The 16,646-nt window shown below is 33.6% G+C and overlaps 2 protein-coding genes and 1 pseudogene across 2 annotated transcripts; all 3 read right to left on the bottom strand.

The window, feature by feature from the left end:
* Window positions 1-4,566: 4,566 nt before the first annotated feature.
* LOC120167410 (ethylene-responsive transcription factor LEP-like) lies at window positions 4,567-5,696 on the bottom strand. Its single transcript, XM_039176441.1, has one exon. It carries the CDS (start codon window positions 5,543-5,545, stop codon window positions 4,631-4,633), a length of 915 nt encoding a protein of 304 aa, XP_039032372.1. The 5' UTR covers window positions 5,546-5,696; the 3' UTR covers window positions 4,567-4,630.
* Window positions 5,697-10,467: 4,771 nt separating this feature from the next.
* On the bottom strand, window positions 10,468-11,832 carry LOC120167374 (annotated as a pseudogene).
* Window positions 11,833-12,747: 915 nt separating this feature from the next.
* LOC120173990 (ethylene-responsive transcription factor ERF087-like) lies at window positions 12,748-13,194 on the bottom strand. Its single transcript, XM_039180999.1, has one exon. The coding sequence runs from the start codon at window positions 13,192-13,194 to the stop codon at window positions 12,748-12,750; it is 447 nt and encodes a 148-aa protein (XP_039036930.1).
* Between the last annotated feature and the right edge of the window lie 3,452 nt (window positions 13,195-16,646).

Below are 16,646 nucleotides of genomic sequence, written 5' to 3'. Positions count from 1 at the left end.
GGTAACAGCGCTGCGACCTCCGCATCATGATCTGAAAATTTTCCGAATAGCGAAAATTAACTCAGTAATTAAAAATTAATGGAAGTATCTTAGTCAAAGGTAAAGATTGTAACACCCCAACCCGTATCCGACCCAGATCCGAGTCCGAGATGTCACATTGACTTTTTAAACTTTGACTCTTAAAGAAAATCATGAAAATTTTAAACTTTCATTAAAATAAAAGATGTTAATTCATACAAGTTGGACCAAAATAAACAAAATCAATCAGAGCATTAGTAATTCACAATTTCGTTACATGCCAACATACTATATACAACCAAATATCTACACTTAACTACAATTCTGATCTGACTTGTGAAAAGGAGAGTCTGACCTGTCTTGCTTCTCTTCACTTCTCTTCTCGCTTTCCAGAACCTACGTGTGAAACACTCACACGCTAAATCGATGACTTAGTGAGGCATAAAACATGCTAATCTGAACTCTCTATAATAAATAGTGCATGTATATTTCACAATTCATATAAAAATATAATACAAACATCATATATCAATTCATATAACCCCAATTATAAACATGTACACATATCATCATTATTCTAGTCACACTATTGTCATTATCACTATCATTATTCCATTTAGAACATATAACTAGAGTTTAATCTTTGAAGCACTTCATACTACACTTTTCACAAACCAAAACATATAACATCAAATAACATTTTTTTATATTATTTCTTTGTTTAGCCCATGTACACTTTTGAGAACTACAGGTATGTGTGAGTACATAGAGGTTGTGCACTATGCTGTCACCACAGCTCGTATAATTCCCACTAGGGGCACTGAATATTTGTCCCGAATGATCACTATGTCCCGAAGGACCACTGTTAATCCCTCGACTCTTGGCATATCAACTATACCCCTAGCTCTCATAATACATATCATGGGCATTATCCTTATATTATCATACATTCACTTAGTTCACTTACACATAGTTCACTTCCATATGATTCACATGTCACATATTCACTTATTCATATCACATAGACTCATAGCGTTTTATCATATTATTTACATTCTCTGACTTATTTCTAGTAATCATGTAATTACTGCACTTATTTTCATATAACTTATTGTCACCTAACTCATACATTACATATAGACATCTATATCACTTTCACATAGTTTATATCAACTTCCAAGTTCCTTTAATAACATATGTTCTATCATCTACTTTATGCTTCATTCTTTTGTATTCACTTGGATTACATAATCTATGTTATATTATAAACATATCCCACTTAATAGTATTTTATTTATATACTAATTTAGTTTATTTACTTAATTCCATTTCATATATTTCTTATAACCTTTTTACATATCTCTATAGTTCTTTAGCGTATATCTTATCTTATAGATGCGTACCATCACTTTGTATACAAATTTCCTAATTGATTTACTATTCCTATTTCATTCTATAGTTCAATCCTATTTAGTTTCCCTCATTCTCATTAACTCATCTAATTCTATTATACAATTCCTCATAATTGATCATACCACTATGTATTTATCCAACTTATGTTTCTATATAACTGTTACACATGTTTATCTAATTCCTATTGCATTTCATGAATTCACTTTCATCATATTCTCCTATTATTACATATTTTATATTATGACCATATCTTCAAATAATCTTATACTTCATTATCGTATGACTTATATTTTGTCCTATTATGACTCTTCATATACTTATATTCTCATTTCCATAAATTTCATAAATCTTATCACATAACTTATCTTTTAGATTCATATAATTTCATATCTATTATTATATTATCATATAACTTATGTAAACATATATATATATATATATTACTTATATCGGTTCCTATATCTTATCACTCTAACATATATTCATACAAATCATGCCACACATACAATAACATATTACCCATACACTCATAACAAACACATACTCATGGTCATGAATTCATGCATAATGCTATAGAAAATAGACTTGTCGTAAGTCTTATTTCCAACATCATATTATCTAATATGCACTCACCTTGGCCTCACTAAGTTTCAAATCCACTTAATTTTCTTACAATCGAATCTTAACTGATCCGTTCTGTAACTTGTTCGTACTCGATATCTACATAATTATACATCCAGATCAGTATTCTAATTGATATACTCAAATCTTTCATTCCTTAGACTAAAAGAAAGGTCTATTTCATTTCCCTTTGAAGTGCATCGGTACACACTATAGTGTATCGATGCATTCCTTATCGGGTGTATCGATGCATTCCTTATCGGGTGTATTGATGCACTACCTATGCATTGATACACAAATTACATTCGATGTTTTCATTTTAAGTGGTGCATCGATGCACTTCTTGTGCATTGATACACACTGGATAATTTCTGGAAATTTACCCTTGATGCATCGGTACATGTTAAATGTGTACCGATGCACACTAGCCCAGAATTCCAATTTATGCACGAAAATCACTTCCTTTTAGCTCAAATGTTTCATATTTCATCTCCTTTCTTATTCTTAACTTACATACTCATTCTTAAACTCATTTATTCTCATTTATCACATCTTTATCCTCAAAATCCTATCTTCCAAATGGAATTCAAGAATCATACCAAATTTATCATGTTATCCAAACTTAATTCTAACACCTATAACTTCTTATTCTTATAGATGACAAGTCAAATTCAACCTCCAAATTCATTTAAATCTTCTTATTCAAAATTTCACTTAAAAACTATATTTACTTATCTCCTAACATTCGTCTTTGAGTTTACTTATATTTGACTTCCTTAAGCTTTCTTACTATCCAAAGAATCGAAACCAACTTAGAATTCAAATAATAATCAACTAATAAAAACTCTCACCTTTGCCTTGAGCTCCCACGTATGAAGAAGAATGAGAAGATGAGGTTTCTGGAAGCTTGGATATTTCTTCCTCTCATCCACGTGGTTACTCCCTTAAAAAGGAAAGAATAAAAATCTTTCCTTGCCAAATAACCTTTTTACCCTTCATCTCTTTTCATATTTACCAATCAATCCTCTAGAATAAAATTCTCTATAAATTCCTTGAACTTTTAACTTATTTCGAAATCGAGCACAAAATTTTTAAAATTTGCAATTTAGTCATTGATCCTGATTTGGGATGTTACAAAGATATTGTACGCATGCTTGCCTAGATCCCTCGGAAGATATCGTTTCCTCTTTGAACCTATGGTGATAGGATGCTCAAGAGGATTCGGACTCTCAATAGACGGCTGCTAGACGACGGTGATGTGATGTCCATCTTCGAAACCCTGCAGAAAGTTTGACATTTTTAGCTGGACTTGACACTGATCATTGCAAACAGGCAGCTGTTATAATATATAAAATATGTAGCGGACAGAAAAATTTAATACCAACCACGATCGAAGACCATGGTCCATGTATTCATTCGGGTTTAGAATTCTCTGATATCAACCTCTTTCAATACATAAATCGTAAAACAGACACGAGAAATACAAAAATGAAAATGATAGGTGATGCCATTGACAAAGGAGAAATCCAAATAAAGAGACAGTTTTGCCTTGTGTTGAGATGGTATCGTATCTACCTGCTTCCATGATTGTGTTGTCATTCTTGATTGTTGTTTTGCCTTGACAATTTTGAATGAGCTTGAAATCACCTCCCTCCAAAAAAATAATTTGTTAATCATTCATAGAAGTGGTGATAGAGCATCTTAAATTCGTCAAGAAATTGTCTTTGGACATATCCATGGATTTAACTTTCACATTTCGGATTTAACAATGCTATTACTTTAAGAGACGCCAGCACCAGGGCAACTCAAACGGCTCTTGGGCACTCATTAACCGGAAATATTACTTTATTTATTACTTCCATGCAAATGGATGAAGTTCTGAGCTTTAGATCATATCAGCAGTTCTATTTGATAGAGGAGATGAAGAATCGGTGAAGAGAGGGAATAGAAAGGGAAAAAGGAAATGTTGGTGAAGAAGAAAACATATAATGAAAATTTTGAAGTTTGATTCAAATATTTAATGAGTAATTAAGATTTAATTGATAAAATATATAAATTTTGAAGATTAAAACTATTATTATATCAATTTATGTCCTATCTTATTATTAAGTATTATTTTTATTATGTATTAATTATATTTTCGTCTATAAATTCTCATCACACATACAGCACATGCCTATTTAACATGTATAGATCTAAGGAAAAGAAGGAAAAAAACTCTAGCGGCGGGTGGTGGTGTGATTAAACGTTTTACATTTACAAATAAAAAAAGTAACTTTGACCAAAAAGGCATGACATGAAGCACAAAAGAAGGCTTGGAAGCAGGACCATTTCTTCCCAAATCCAACAACCAAAGGAACCGGTACTTAAATACCACCAAAATAATTAAAATAGGCAAATCCATTACAGCAAAACCTTAAAACTAAACCAACACGTTCTTCTTCTTCTTTAATAATAACATAAGACGGAAGTTGTAGTAGAAATTTATCATTTCATTCATTTGTTATTGTGGAAGCTAGCTATTAAAAGAAGTAACCCGATGATGATGATGAAGATGAACCCAAATTAAATCCCTCAGTTACCGTATATCAGAAACCGATGGCATCATCAACTCGTAAGAGTTAAATCCCAGGTATGGTTCACTTACTCCTGAGTCAAACCGGAGAAGGCCCGAGTCACTCCACGCACCGTAAGTGTAAGTTATATCTGAACCAGCAACTCCAGATACGTAACAAGTGGAAAAGACATCGGGTGGCAAAGGTGGCAGATCACAGTCATCGCTGAACTGTTGAGAACCACTGTTTCCGGCTTCCATGACACCGGTAATGGGTGTGTAAAACAGTACTGAATCACTACTCTCTTGGTTCCACCTGTTTCCGACTGGTAATAATCCGGACGATTGATTGAAGAAAAGCTGGTTCTGGTTACTGTCCATTTGTTGGTGAAAAGGTGGATTAATAGGGAAAATCGACGACATGTTATGCTGTGTTTCGTCGGGGGAAATGATGGAGGTGACCGATGAGCCAACTGGCATGTCGGAATAAACGAAGTTTGTTCGAACCTTGGAGCCACGCATGGAGCGAGCGGCACGGTCGTAGGCTAAGGCAGCTTCCTCGGCAGTGTCGAACGTGCCTAGCCAATGCCTTTCTTTTGTGGAAGGGTCTCTTATCTCCGCTGCATATCTGCCCCATGGCCTCCTCCTTACTCCCAAGAATCTTATCTCTTGTTGCTGCTGCTGCTGAGGTTGCTGTTGCTTTCTTTTGTTTTTAGAAGAAGAAGAAGAAGGAGAGTTGGTTTTTGAGTTGTTGAAATCCATGAGGATAAAAATAACAGTCTTTGTAAAGGACAGTCTTTTTCTGTCTTTTTTATGATTAGATAGATAGAAAGAGAGGAAATTCTTGGTCTTGGGAATGGAACAGAGCAATAATACTTGGGGCTTGTTTATCATCCATTTGCATTTGTGTTTAAATAGGGGAGAAATTTTCAAATGCATCCATGGTTTTTTGTAATCCAAGATAATGAGTGAGAGCAAAGAACACTCTCTCCCATGCTAGCATAATGATCCTAGTGTGGGGCCTTGCTTCTGGTTGGACCCTCATAAGCTCCCATCAGCACAGTTGCCCTTCATTATGAATCACTCAACACAAAAGTCACTTTTTCCCCAATATTTGCGATGTTTGAGAACGAAATCTCTGCTCCTGCTGTTTGCACCACATGGATGAATTCGGCAAAGATATCAATCATATCGGTTGACCTGTAATCATGGTTTGATTAGAGACTATTCAGGTGATCTCATCATTCTTCTAACTGGTGTTCAATCATGTCCTTTGGACCATGAGTTTGAACATTCTGATATGATTTATCCTGCAAGAAAGTGCAATCATGGCTCATCACCGGCTTAATATAATTCTTATGATTGATTACTGCTGCTTGAACCAAATTTTTATTGACTTCCAATCATCAAAGTGGAGTCTATTACATCTCTCTTCAAAGATTCTGACATGAGTAATCATGTAAACGGAGTAATTAATAAGTCACTTGTATTCACGAGCCTGCATGACTCTGCGTATAACTTCATTAGAAAAAGCTTTACAAGCCGAATTTCCGTATCAAAATGATTGCCTAACGTATGATCACAATCCAAATATCATTGAACTGTCAGTACCTATCATTTCCACAGGTATAGACCTTTTTCCTTTGACAGAAAATACAACACAATCTACAAAAAAGTATAATCTATATATATATATATATTACGTGTAGTCCTCTAAACACGTAGAAAAGGTCATGTTGCCCTAAGACTAATGCAACTGAGCCTTTTTAGAAAATAAACAATAAATAATCTGAATATCATATAGTTCCAGCCATGTGCATCCAATTTAAGCAAAAATATAATGATACGTTCCACAATCTTTCTCAGCTTTTTTGAACCTAGAATATGAGCTTTTCTTTTCTTTATCACGCCTAAGTGAGGGTGTGTACTTATACATTTTAAAATTCGAATTTTTTTAAGTAATTATTTATTTTATGGATTGTACCTATTCTAAAATTTTATTTATTTTTATCTCATATACAAATGTTATGTTGTTAATATGTATATGTATCCAAAATTCGCATATATATATATATATATATACACGCTTTTAAATTTAGGTGCATCGATCCTTGTTGCACATTTGCATGTATATGAACACATTTCAAATGAAATGAAGGGGGAGGCATGTTGGGTTGCATGTGGAAAGGACACATAGGGCATGCTTTTTTGAATAAAACAATGCACTAGGAAGACCTATCTATTTACTTAGTAATTAATTAACATTGTCAGCATGCTTTGACCTGAATGGACCCACGTAAGATATTATACTAGTATTTTGCTTAATATAAGGTCATAATGTCTTTGCTCTTTATTAAAAGAATCATTTTTAACAAAAACTCCTTTGAAATGTATTATATTAGAATGACAAAATTATCATTCATTAACATTATAGATAAGGTTTGCGCCTTGTATTATTCATCCTTTTTCCTTTAAATTTATAATAATAAAATCAATTAATAAATGTCACTTTTATTATATATAAATATATTAATTCATTTAATAAAGAGTTGAAGTAACAAAACCATTTGTTAACAAATTGCTTATTATAAATAATATGTACAGGCATAAAAGTAAACTTTAAATCGGGAAATCGAGGTCTATGCATAAGTAAACCATGTGACTAACAAAGGAAATCCTTATAGCCGGCTTGAGGCTCTGAATATAATTTACTTGGATAAACAATCATTCCTATTAAAATGTGGAGTCACGTTGGATTTTACATTAGATGCTATAATAGCTGGGCTTTGATGCTATGGTACTAATACTGTAACACTTTAAACTCGATTTAGTTAGAAATTAGACTAAAGATATCATATTGGCTGATCAGAACTTAGTCGGAGTCTAACCAACATTAAATCAGACAATCAAATATCCAAACACTCATTTATGGACTCGATTTTACGTATTTCACACATCGTCATTTCTTAACATGGATTACCAAAACTTCATAAATCATCCAAATGGTCATATTTTTACACTAAACATGCTTAATTACTTTTATGAATATTCAAGGAATCAATAAAACTTCATTAATGCTCTATTTTAGCAATAATTAATACGAACACATATAAATATATGATATCATATGGATTCATCATTTGATATAATTGTATTTTTAATCTCTTAATTAGCATGAATCAAACGACTTCAGTAGTTAAAGGATTGTTGTTATCCCTCGAGATCTCGAGTTCAAGTACCACATATGCAATGGTATGAACGTTTAATGTCAAATGACTTAGAGAGATAATTGAGACATACACTAAACATAATATGACATCCTAACCCTAAACCCAACCCGGTCTTATCTTTAAAATAACTCGACTTGACTCGACATAAGCCTAAATTTTCAACAACAAAAAAGTTGATCCTATAAAGTCGAGTCAGGTTGAAATTCGTCAGGTCCGAGTCTCATGGCCATCCCTAAAAATTTTATAGCCATTTCATTTGTGCAAAGGTACGAAATCATATCGATACATTTACTTTAAATCAATTTGATAATCTACTTAAATCAATTTGATAATCTATAGATATTTGGATCTCACATTCTCGTCAAATATTGATACGTTAAAATGCAATAGTCATCCATCCTCTTCTCCAGGACACATAGTCATAATAATCAACATCTCTCCTACTCATCAAGATCGAAGTTATAAAACTCACACACAAGCGTTATAAATTTTATGACATGTCAATTGTACCTAGAACTAAACTAATAATCAATGACTCATTGTTCATAATATCAAAGTATCAAAATTGACTATTTTTCATTTAACTCGATTTTCACCCATGGAACATGGTAATTCACACATTTACACATATATACCATTTTTATTCATCAATTTCATATGCTAACATGCTCAACATAACTCAATAGCAAAATTTCATATCGAATCATACAAAGACGTGCATTTTCAAATCATATGCTAAACATCTGCATGGTTTAGAGCCATTATCATAAATTTAAAATTTAAGCTCATTAACCTACACAACCAAATATCAAAACAAACATACAAATAAAATAGAATTTGATATCAACTGCAGTCACCTAATTCTTATTTTTAACCCATATATATATATATATCGTTATTGTATTATGCATAAATTACTACATTAGTTTATCAATCTGACCCATATGGAAACAGACAATTTTACCTAAAAATATTAAAAGAAAAAGGGCAATCTCAACTCAATGAACATAATGGATTGGTATGAAGTATTTTCCAATAGGGAAAAGTGCGTATCCCGGGCTAGAAATGCTGACTTTTTGGACCCTCGTTTTAGTGTTTATCCTCTGGCAAAATCTGATTCCCACCAAAGTGACACAGCAATAGGTCAAAAATCTTCAAAGACTTTTGAGTAAACACAATGTGTATTTTATTACAAGGGGCACCAAAATTAATGTAAAAATGCCTTGGGATATGAAGAAAGAGCATGCATGCACTATCTTCTCACCCACCTTTGTTCATTTGTCTTCCATTTTCCAATTTAACCTCTTTCCCTCTCACTAAACTTCTTGGTTTCCGGAGCCCATTAGCTTTCTTATTTTGTCTCCATATGTCAATTTTCATTATCAACGTAACTCATAAAAAGCAAATAGAATAATGCTTTGTCTATTTGTGGGATATTCAGAGATGGGAGACTAGCCAGAATGAGTTTGCTTTGACTCAGAAACTACCATTTCCCTTATAACAACAAGTTGGGTCATTTTATAGTGTAGGATTTTGGTAAAATAGTACAATGTAAACAAGTTGTCATATGAAAATGAAAATGATAGGTGATGCCATTGACAAAGGAGAAATCCAAATAAAGAGACAGTTTTGCCTTGTGTTGAGATGGTATCGTATCTACCTGCTTCCATGATTGTGTTTGTCATTCTTGATTGTTGTTTTGCCTTGACAATTGATTTGAATGAGCTTGAAATCACCTCCCTCCAAAAAAAATAATTTGTTAATCATTCATAGAAGTGGTGATAGAGCATCTTAAATTCGTTGTTCATATAAAATTCGTCAAGAAATTGTCTTTGGACATATCCATGGATTTAACTTTCACATTTCGGATTTAACAATGCTATTACTTTAAGAGACGCCAGCACCAGGGCAACTCAAACGGCTCTTGGGCACTCATTAACCGGAAATATTACTTTATTTATTACTTCCATGCAAATGGATGAAGTTCTGAGCTTTAGATCATATCAGCAGTTCTATTTGATAGAGGAGATGAAGAATCGGTGAAGAGAGGGAATAGAAAGGGAAAAAGGAAATGTTGGTGAAGAAGAAAACATATAATGAAAATTTTGAAGTTTGATTCAAATATTTAATGAGTAATTAAGATTTAATTGATAAAATATATAAATTTTGAAGATTAAAACTATTATTATATCAATTTATGTCCTATCTTATTATTAAATATTATTTTTTATTATGTATTAATTATATTTTCGTCTATAAATTCTCATCACACATACAGCACATGCCTATTTAACATGTATAGATCTAAGGAAAAGAAGGAAAAAAACTCTAGCGGCGGGTGGTGGTGTGATTAAACGTTTTACATTTACAAATAAAAAAAGTAACTTTGACCAAAAAGGCATGACATGAAGCACAAAAGAAGGCTTGGAAGCAGGACCATTTCTTCCCAAATCCAACAACCAAAGGAACCGGTACTTAAATACCACCAAAATAATTAAAATAGGCAAATCCATTACAGCAAAACCTTAAAACTAAACCAACACGTTCTTCTTCTTCTTTAATAATAACATAAGACGGAAGTTGTAGTAGAAATTTATCATTTCATTCATTTGTTATTGTGGAAGCTAGCTATTAAAAGAAGTAACCCGATGATGATGATGAAGATGAACCCAAATTAAATCCCTCAGTTACCGTATATCAGAAACCGATGGCATCATCAACTCGTAAGCGTTAAATCCCAGGTATGGTTCACTTACTCCTGAGTCAAACCGGAGAAGGCCCGAGTCACTCCACGCACCGTAAGTGTAAGTTATATCTGAACCAGCAACTCCAGATACGTAACAAGTGGAAAAGACATCGGGTGGCAAAGGTGGCAGATCACAGTCATCGCTGAACTGTTGCGAACCACTGTTTCCGGCTTCCATGACACCGGTAATGGGTGTGTAAAACAGTACTGAATCACTACTCTCTTGGTTCCACCTGTTTCCAACTGGTAATAATCCGGACGATTGATTGAAGAAAAGCTGGTTCTGGTTACTGTCCATTTGTTGGTGAAAAGGTGGATTAATAGGGAAAATCGACGACATGTTATGCTGTGTTTCGTCGGGGGGAAATGATGGAGGTGACCGATGAGCCAACTGGCATGTCGGAATAAACGAAGTTTGTTCGAACCTTGGAGCCACGCATGGAGCGAGCGGCACGGTCGTAGGCTAAGGCAGCTTCCTCGGCAGTGTCGAACGTGCCTAGCCAATGCCTTTCTTTTGTGGAAGGGTCTCTTATCTCCGCTGCATATCTGCCCCATGGCCTCCTCCTTACTCCCAAGAATCTTATCTCTTGTTGCTGCTGCTGCTGAGGTTGCTGTTGCTTTCTTTTGTTTTTAGAAGAAGAAGAAGAAGGAGAGTTGGTTTTTGAGTTGTTGAAATCCATGAGGATAAAAATAACAGTCTTTGTAAAGGACAGTCTTTTTCTGTCTTTTTTATGATTAGATAGATAGAAAGAGAGGAAATTCTTGGTCTTGGGAATGGAACAGAGCAATAATACTTGGGGCTTGTTTATCATCCATTTGCATTTGTGTTTAAATAGGGGAGAAATTTTCAAATGCATCCATGGTTTTTTGTAATCCAAGATAATGAGTGAGAGCAAAGAACACTCTCTCCCATGCTAGCATAATGATCCTAGTGTGGGGCCTTGCTTCTGGTTGGACCCTCATAAGCTCCCATCAGCACAGTTGCCCTTCATTATGAATCACTCAACACAAAAGTCACTTTTCCCCCAATATTTGCGATGTTTGAGAACGAAATCTCTGCTCCTGCTGTTTGCACCACATGGATGAATTCGGAAAAGATATCAACCTCCAAATTTCAAGTCAAATTCAACCTCCAAATTCAACCTCCAAATTCATTTAAATCTTCTTATTCAAAATTTCACTTAAAAACTCTATTTACTTAATCTCTCCTAACATCTTCGTCTTTGAGTTTTTACTTATCTTTAGACTTCCTTAAGCTTTCTTACTATCCAAAGAATCGAAAACCAACTTAGAATTCAAATAATAATCAACTAATAAAAACTCTCACCTTTGCCTTGAGCTCCCACGTATGAAGAAGAAGGAGAAGAGGAGGTTTCTGGAAGCTTGGATATTTCTTCCTCTCATCCACGTGGTTACTCTCTTAAAAAGGAAAGAATAAAAATCTTTCCTTGACAAATAACCTTTTTACCCTTCATCTCTTTTCATATTTACCAATCAATCCTTTAGAATAAAATTCTCTATAAATTCCTTGAACTTTTAACTTATTTCGAAATCGAGCACAAAATTTTCAAAATTTGCAATTTAGTCATTGATCCTGATTTGGGATGTTACAAAGATACTGTACGCATGCTTGCCTAGAACCCTCGGAAGATATCGTTTCCTCTTTGAACCTATGGTGATAGGATGCTCAAGAGGATTCGGACTCTCAATAGACGGCTGCGAGACGACGGTGTTGTGATGTCCATCTTCGAAACCCTGCAGAAAGTTTGACATTTTTAGCTGGACTTGACACTGATCATTGCAAACAGGCAGCTGTTATAATATATGATAAGATATGTAGCGGACAGAAAGAAGAAAAATTTAATACCAACCACGATCGAAGACCATGGTCCATGTATTCATTCGGGCTTAGAATTCTCTGATATCAACCTCTTTCAATACATAAATCGTAAAACAGACACGAGAAATAACAAAAATGAAAATGATAGGTGATGCCATTGACAAAGGAGAAATCCAAATAAAGAGACAGTTTTGCCTTGTGTTGAGATGGTATCGTATCTACCTGCTTCCATGATTGTGTTTGTCATTCTTGATTGTTGTTTTGCCTTGACAATTGATTTGAATGAGCTTGAAATCACCTCCCTCAAAAAAAAAAAAATTGTTAATCATTCATAGAAGTGGCAGGCATTGAAAGGGTCTTGATTGAAGAAAAGCTGGTTCTGGTTACTGTCCATTTGTTGGTGAAAAGGTGGATTAATAGGGAAAATCGACGACATGTTATGCTGTGTTTCGTCGGGGGAAATGATGGAGGTGACCGATGAGCCAACTGGCATGTCGGAATAAACGAAGTTTGTTCGAACCTTGGAGCCACGCATGGAGCGAGCGGCACGGTCGTAGGCTAAGGCAGCTTCCTCGGCATTGTCGAACGTGCCTAGCCAATGCCTTTCTTTTGTGGAAGGGTCTCTTATCTCCGCTGCATATCTGCCCCATGGCCTCCTCCTTACTCCCAAGAATCTTATCTCTTGTTGCTGCTGCTGCTGAGGTTGCTGTTGCTTTCTTTTGTTTTTAGAAGAAGAAGAAGGAGAGTTGGTTTTTGAGTTGTTGAAATCCATGAGGATAAAAATAACAGTCTTTGTAAAGGACAGTCTTTTTCTAGTTTCAGTGTTTGTCTCTCTGGGACTTTAAAGGACAGTCTTTTTCTGTCTTTTTTATGATTAGATAGATAGAAAGAGAGGAAATTCTTGGTCTTGGGAATGGAACAGAGCAATAATACTTGGGGCTTGTTTATCATCCATTTGCATTTGTGTTTAAATAGGGGAGAAATTTTCAAATGCATCCATGGTTTTTTGTAATCCAAGATAATGAGTGAGAGCAAAGAACACTCTCTCCCATGCTAGCATAATGATCCTAGTGTGGGGCCTTGCTTCTGGTTGGACTCTCATAAGCTCCCATCAGCACAGTTGCCCTTCATTATGAATCACTCAACACAAAAGTCACTTTTTCCCCAATATTTGCGATGTTTGAGAACGAAATCTCTGCTCCTGCTGTTTGCACCACATGGATGAATTCGGAAAAGATATCAATCATATCGGTTGACCTGTAATCATGGGTTTGATTAGAGACTATTCAGGTGATCTCATCATTCTTCTACCTGGTGTTCAATCATGTCCTTTGGACCATGAGTTTGAACATTCTGATATGATTTATCCTGCAAGAAAGTGCAATCATGGCTCATCACCGGCTTAATATAATTCTTATGATTGATTACTGCTGCTTGAACCAAATTTTCATTGACTTCCAATCATCAAAGTGGAGTCTATTACATCTCTCTTCAAAGATTCTGACATGAGTAATCATGTAAACGGAGTAATTAATAAGTCACTTGTATTCACGAGCCTGCATGACTCTGCGTATAACTTCATTAGAAAAAGCTTTACAAGCCGAATTTCCGTATCAAAATGATTGCCTAACGTATGATCACAATCCAAATATCATTGAACTGTCAGTACCTATCATTTCCACAGGTATAGACCTTTTTCTTTTGACAGAAAATACAACACAATCTACAAAAAAGTATAATCTATATATATATATATATATTACGTGTAGTCCTCTAAACACGTAGAAAAGGTCATGTTGCCCTAAGACTAATGCAACTGAACCTTTTTAGAAAATAAACAATAAATAATCTGAATATCATATAATGATACGTTCCACAATCTTTCTCAGCTTTTTTGAACCTAGAATATGAGCTTTTCTTTTCTTTATCACGCCTAAGTGAGGGTGTGTACTTATACATTTTAAAATTCGAATTTTTTCAAGTAATTATTTATTTTATGGATTGTACCTATTCTAAAATTTTATTTATTTTTATCTCATATACAAATGTTATGTTGTTAATATGTATATACCCAAAATTCGCCATATATATATATATATATATATATATATATATATATATATATATATATATATATATATATACACGCTCTTAAATTTACGTGCATCGATTCTTGTTGCACATTTGCATGTATATGAACACATTTCAAATGAAATGAAGGGGGAGGCATGTTGGGTTGCATGTGGAAAGGACACATAGGGCATGCTTTTTTGAATAAAACAATGCACTAGGAAGACCTATCTATTTACTTAGTAATTAATTAACATTGTCAGCATGCTTTGACCTGAATGGACCCACGTAAGATATTATACTAGTATTTTGCTTAATATAAGGTCATAATGTCTTTGCTCTTTATTAAAAGAATCATTTTTAACAAAAACTCCTTTGAAATGTATTATATTAGAATGACAAAATTATCATTCATTAACATTATAGATAAGGTTTGCGCCTTGTATTATTCATCCTTTTTCCTTTAAATTTATAATAATAAAATCAATTAATAAATGTCACTTTTATTATATATAAATATATTAATTCATTTAATAAAGAGTTGAAGTAACAAAACCATTTGTTCACAAATTGCTTATTATAAATAATATGTACAGGCATAAAAGTAAACTTTAAATCGGGAAATCGAGGTCTATGCATAAGTAAACCATGTGACTAACAAAGGAAATCCTTATAGCCGGCTTGAGGCACTGAATATAATTTACTTGGATAAACAATCATTCCTATTAAAATGTGGAGTCACGTTGGATTTTACATTAGATGCTATAATAGCTGGGCTTTGATGCTATGGTACTAATACTGTAACACTTTAAACTCGATTTAGTTAGAAATTAGACTAAAGATATCATATTGGCTGATCAGAACTTAGTCGGAGTCTAACCAACATTAAATCAGACAATCAAATATCCAAACACTCATTTATGGACTCGATTTTACGTATTTCACACATCGTCATTTCTTAACATGGATTACCAAAACTTCATAAATCATCCAAATGGTTATATTTTTACACTAAACATGCTTAATTACTTTTATGAATATTCAAGGAATCAATAAAACTTCATTAATGCTCTATTTTAGCAATAATTAATACGAACACATATAAATATATGATATCATATGGATTCATCATTTGATATAATTGTATTTTTAATCTCTTAATTAGCATGAATCAAACGACTTCAGTAGTTAAAGGATTGTTGTTATCCCTCGAGGTCTCGAGTTCAAGTACCACATATGCAAGGGTATGAACGTTTAATGTCAAATGACTTAGAGAGATAATTGAGACATACACTAAACATAATATGACATCCTAACCCTAAACCCAACCCGGTCTTATCTTTAAAATAACTCGACTTGACTCGACATAAGCCTAAATTTTCAACAACAAAAAAGTTGATCCTATAAAGTCGAGTCAGGTTGAAATTCGTCAGGTCCGAGTCTCATGGCCATCCCTAAAAATTTTATAGCCATTTCATTTGTGCAAAGGTACGAAATCATATCGATACATTTACTTTAAATCAATTTGATAATCTATAGATATTTGGATCTCACATTCTCGTCAAATATTGATACGTTAAAATGCAATATTCATCCATCCTCTTCTCCAGGACACATAGTCATAATAATCAACATATCTCCTACTCATCAAGATCGAAGTTATAAAACTCACACACAAGCGTTATAAATTTTATGACATGTCAATTGTACCTAGAACTAAACTAATAATCAATGACTCATTGTTCATAATATCAAAGTATCAAAATTGACTATTTTTCATTTAACTCGATTTTCACCCATGGAACATGGTAATTCACACATTTACACATATATACCATTTTTATTCATCAATTTCATATGCTAACATGCTCAACATAACTCAATAGCAAAATTTCATATCGAATCATACAAAGACGTGCATTTTCAAATCATATGCTAAACATCTGCATGATTTAGAGCCATTATCATAAATTTAAAATTTTAAGCTCATTAACCTACACAACCAAATATCAAAACAAACATACAAATAAAATAGAATTTGATATCAACTGCAGTCACCTAATTCTTATTTTTAACCCATATATATATATATCGTTATTGTATTATGCATAAATTACTACATTAGTTTATCAATCTGACCCATATGGAAACAGA

The sequence above is a fragment of the Hibiscus syriacus genome, unplaced genomic scaffold, assembly GCF_006381635.1.
Source record: "Hibiscus syriacus cultivar Baekdansim isolate YM2019G1 unplaced genomic scaffold, ASM638163v2 tig00003041_pilon, whole genome shotgun sequence".
Lineage (NCBI taxonomy): Eukaryota > Viridiplantae > Streptophyta > Magnoliopsida > Malvales > Malvaceae > Hibiscus > Hibiscus syriacus.
The sequence above is the reverse complement of the archived record's forward strand: the minus strand, read 5'-3'. Positions and strand labels throughout refer to the sequence as shown.

Excerpts from the sequence above, each read along its gene's own strand:
- LOC120173990 (XM_039180999.1), bottom strand. The coding sequence starts at position 13,194 with ATGGATTTCAACAACTCAAAAACCAACTCTCCTTCTTCTTCTTCTAAA.
- LOC120167410 (XM_039176441.1), bottom strand. The coding sequence starts at position 5,545 with ATGCATTTGAAAATTTCTCCCCTATTTAAACACAAATGCAAATGGATG.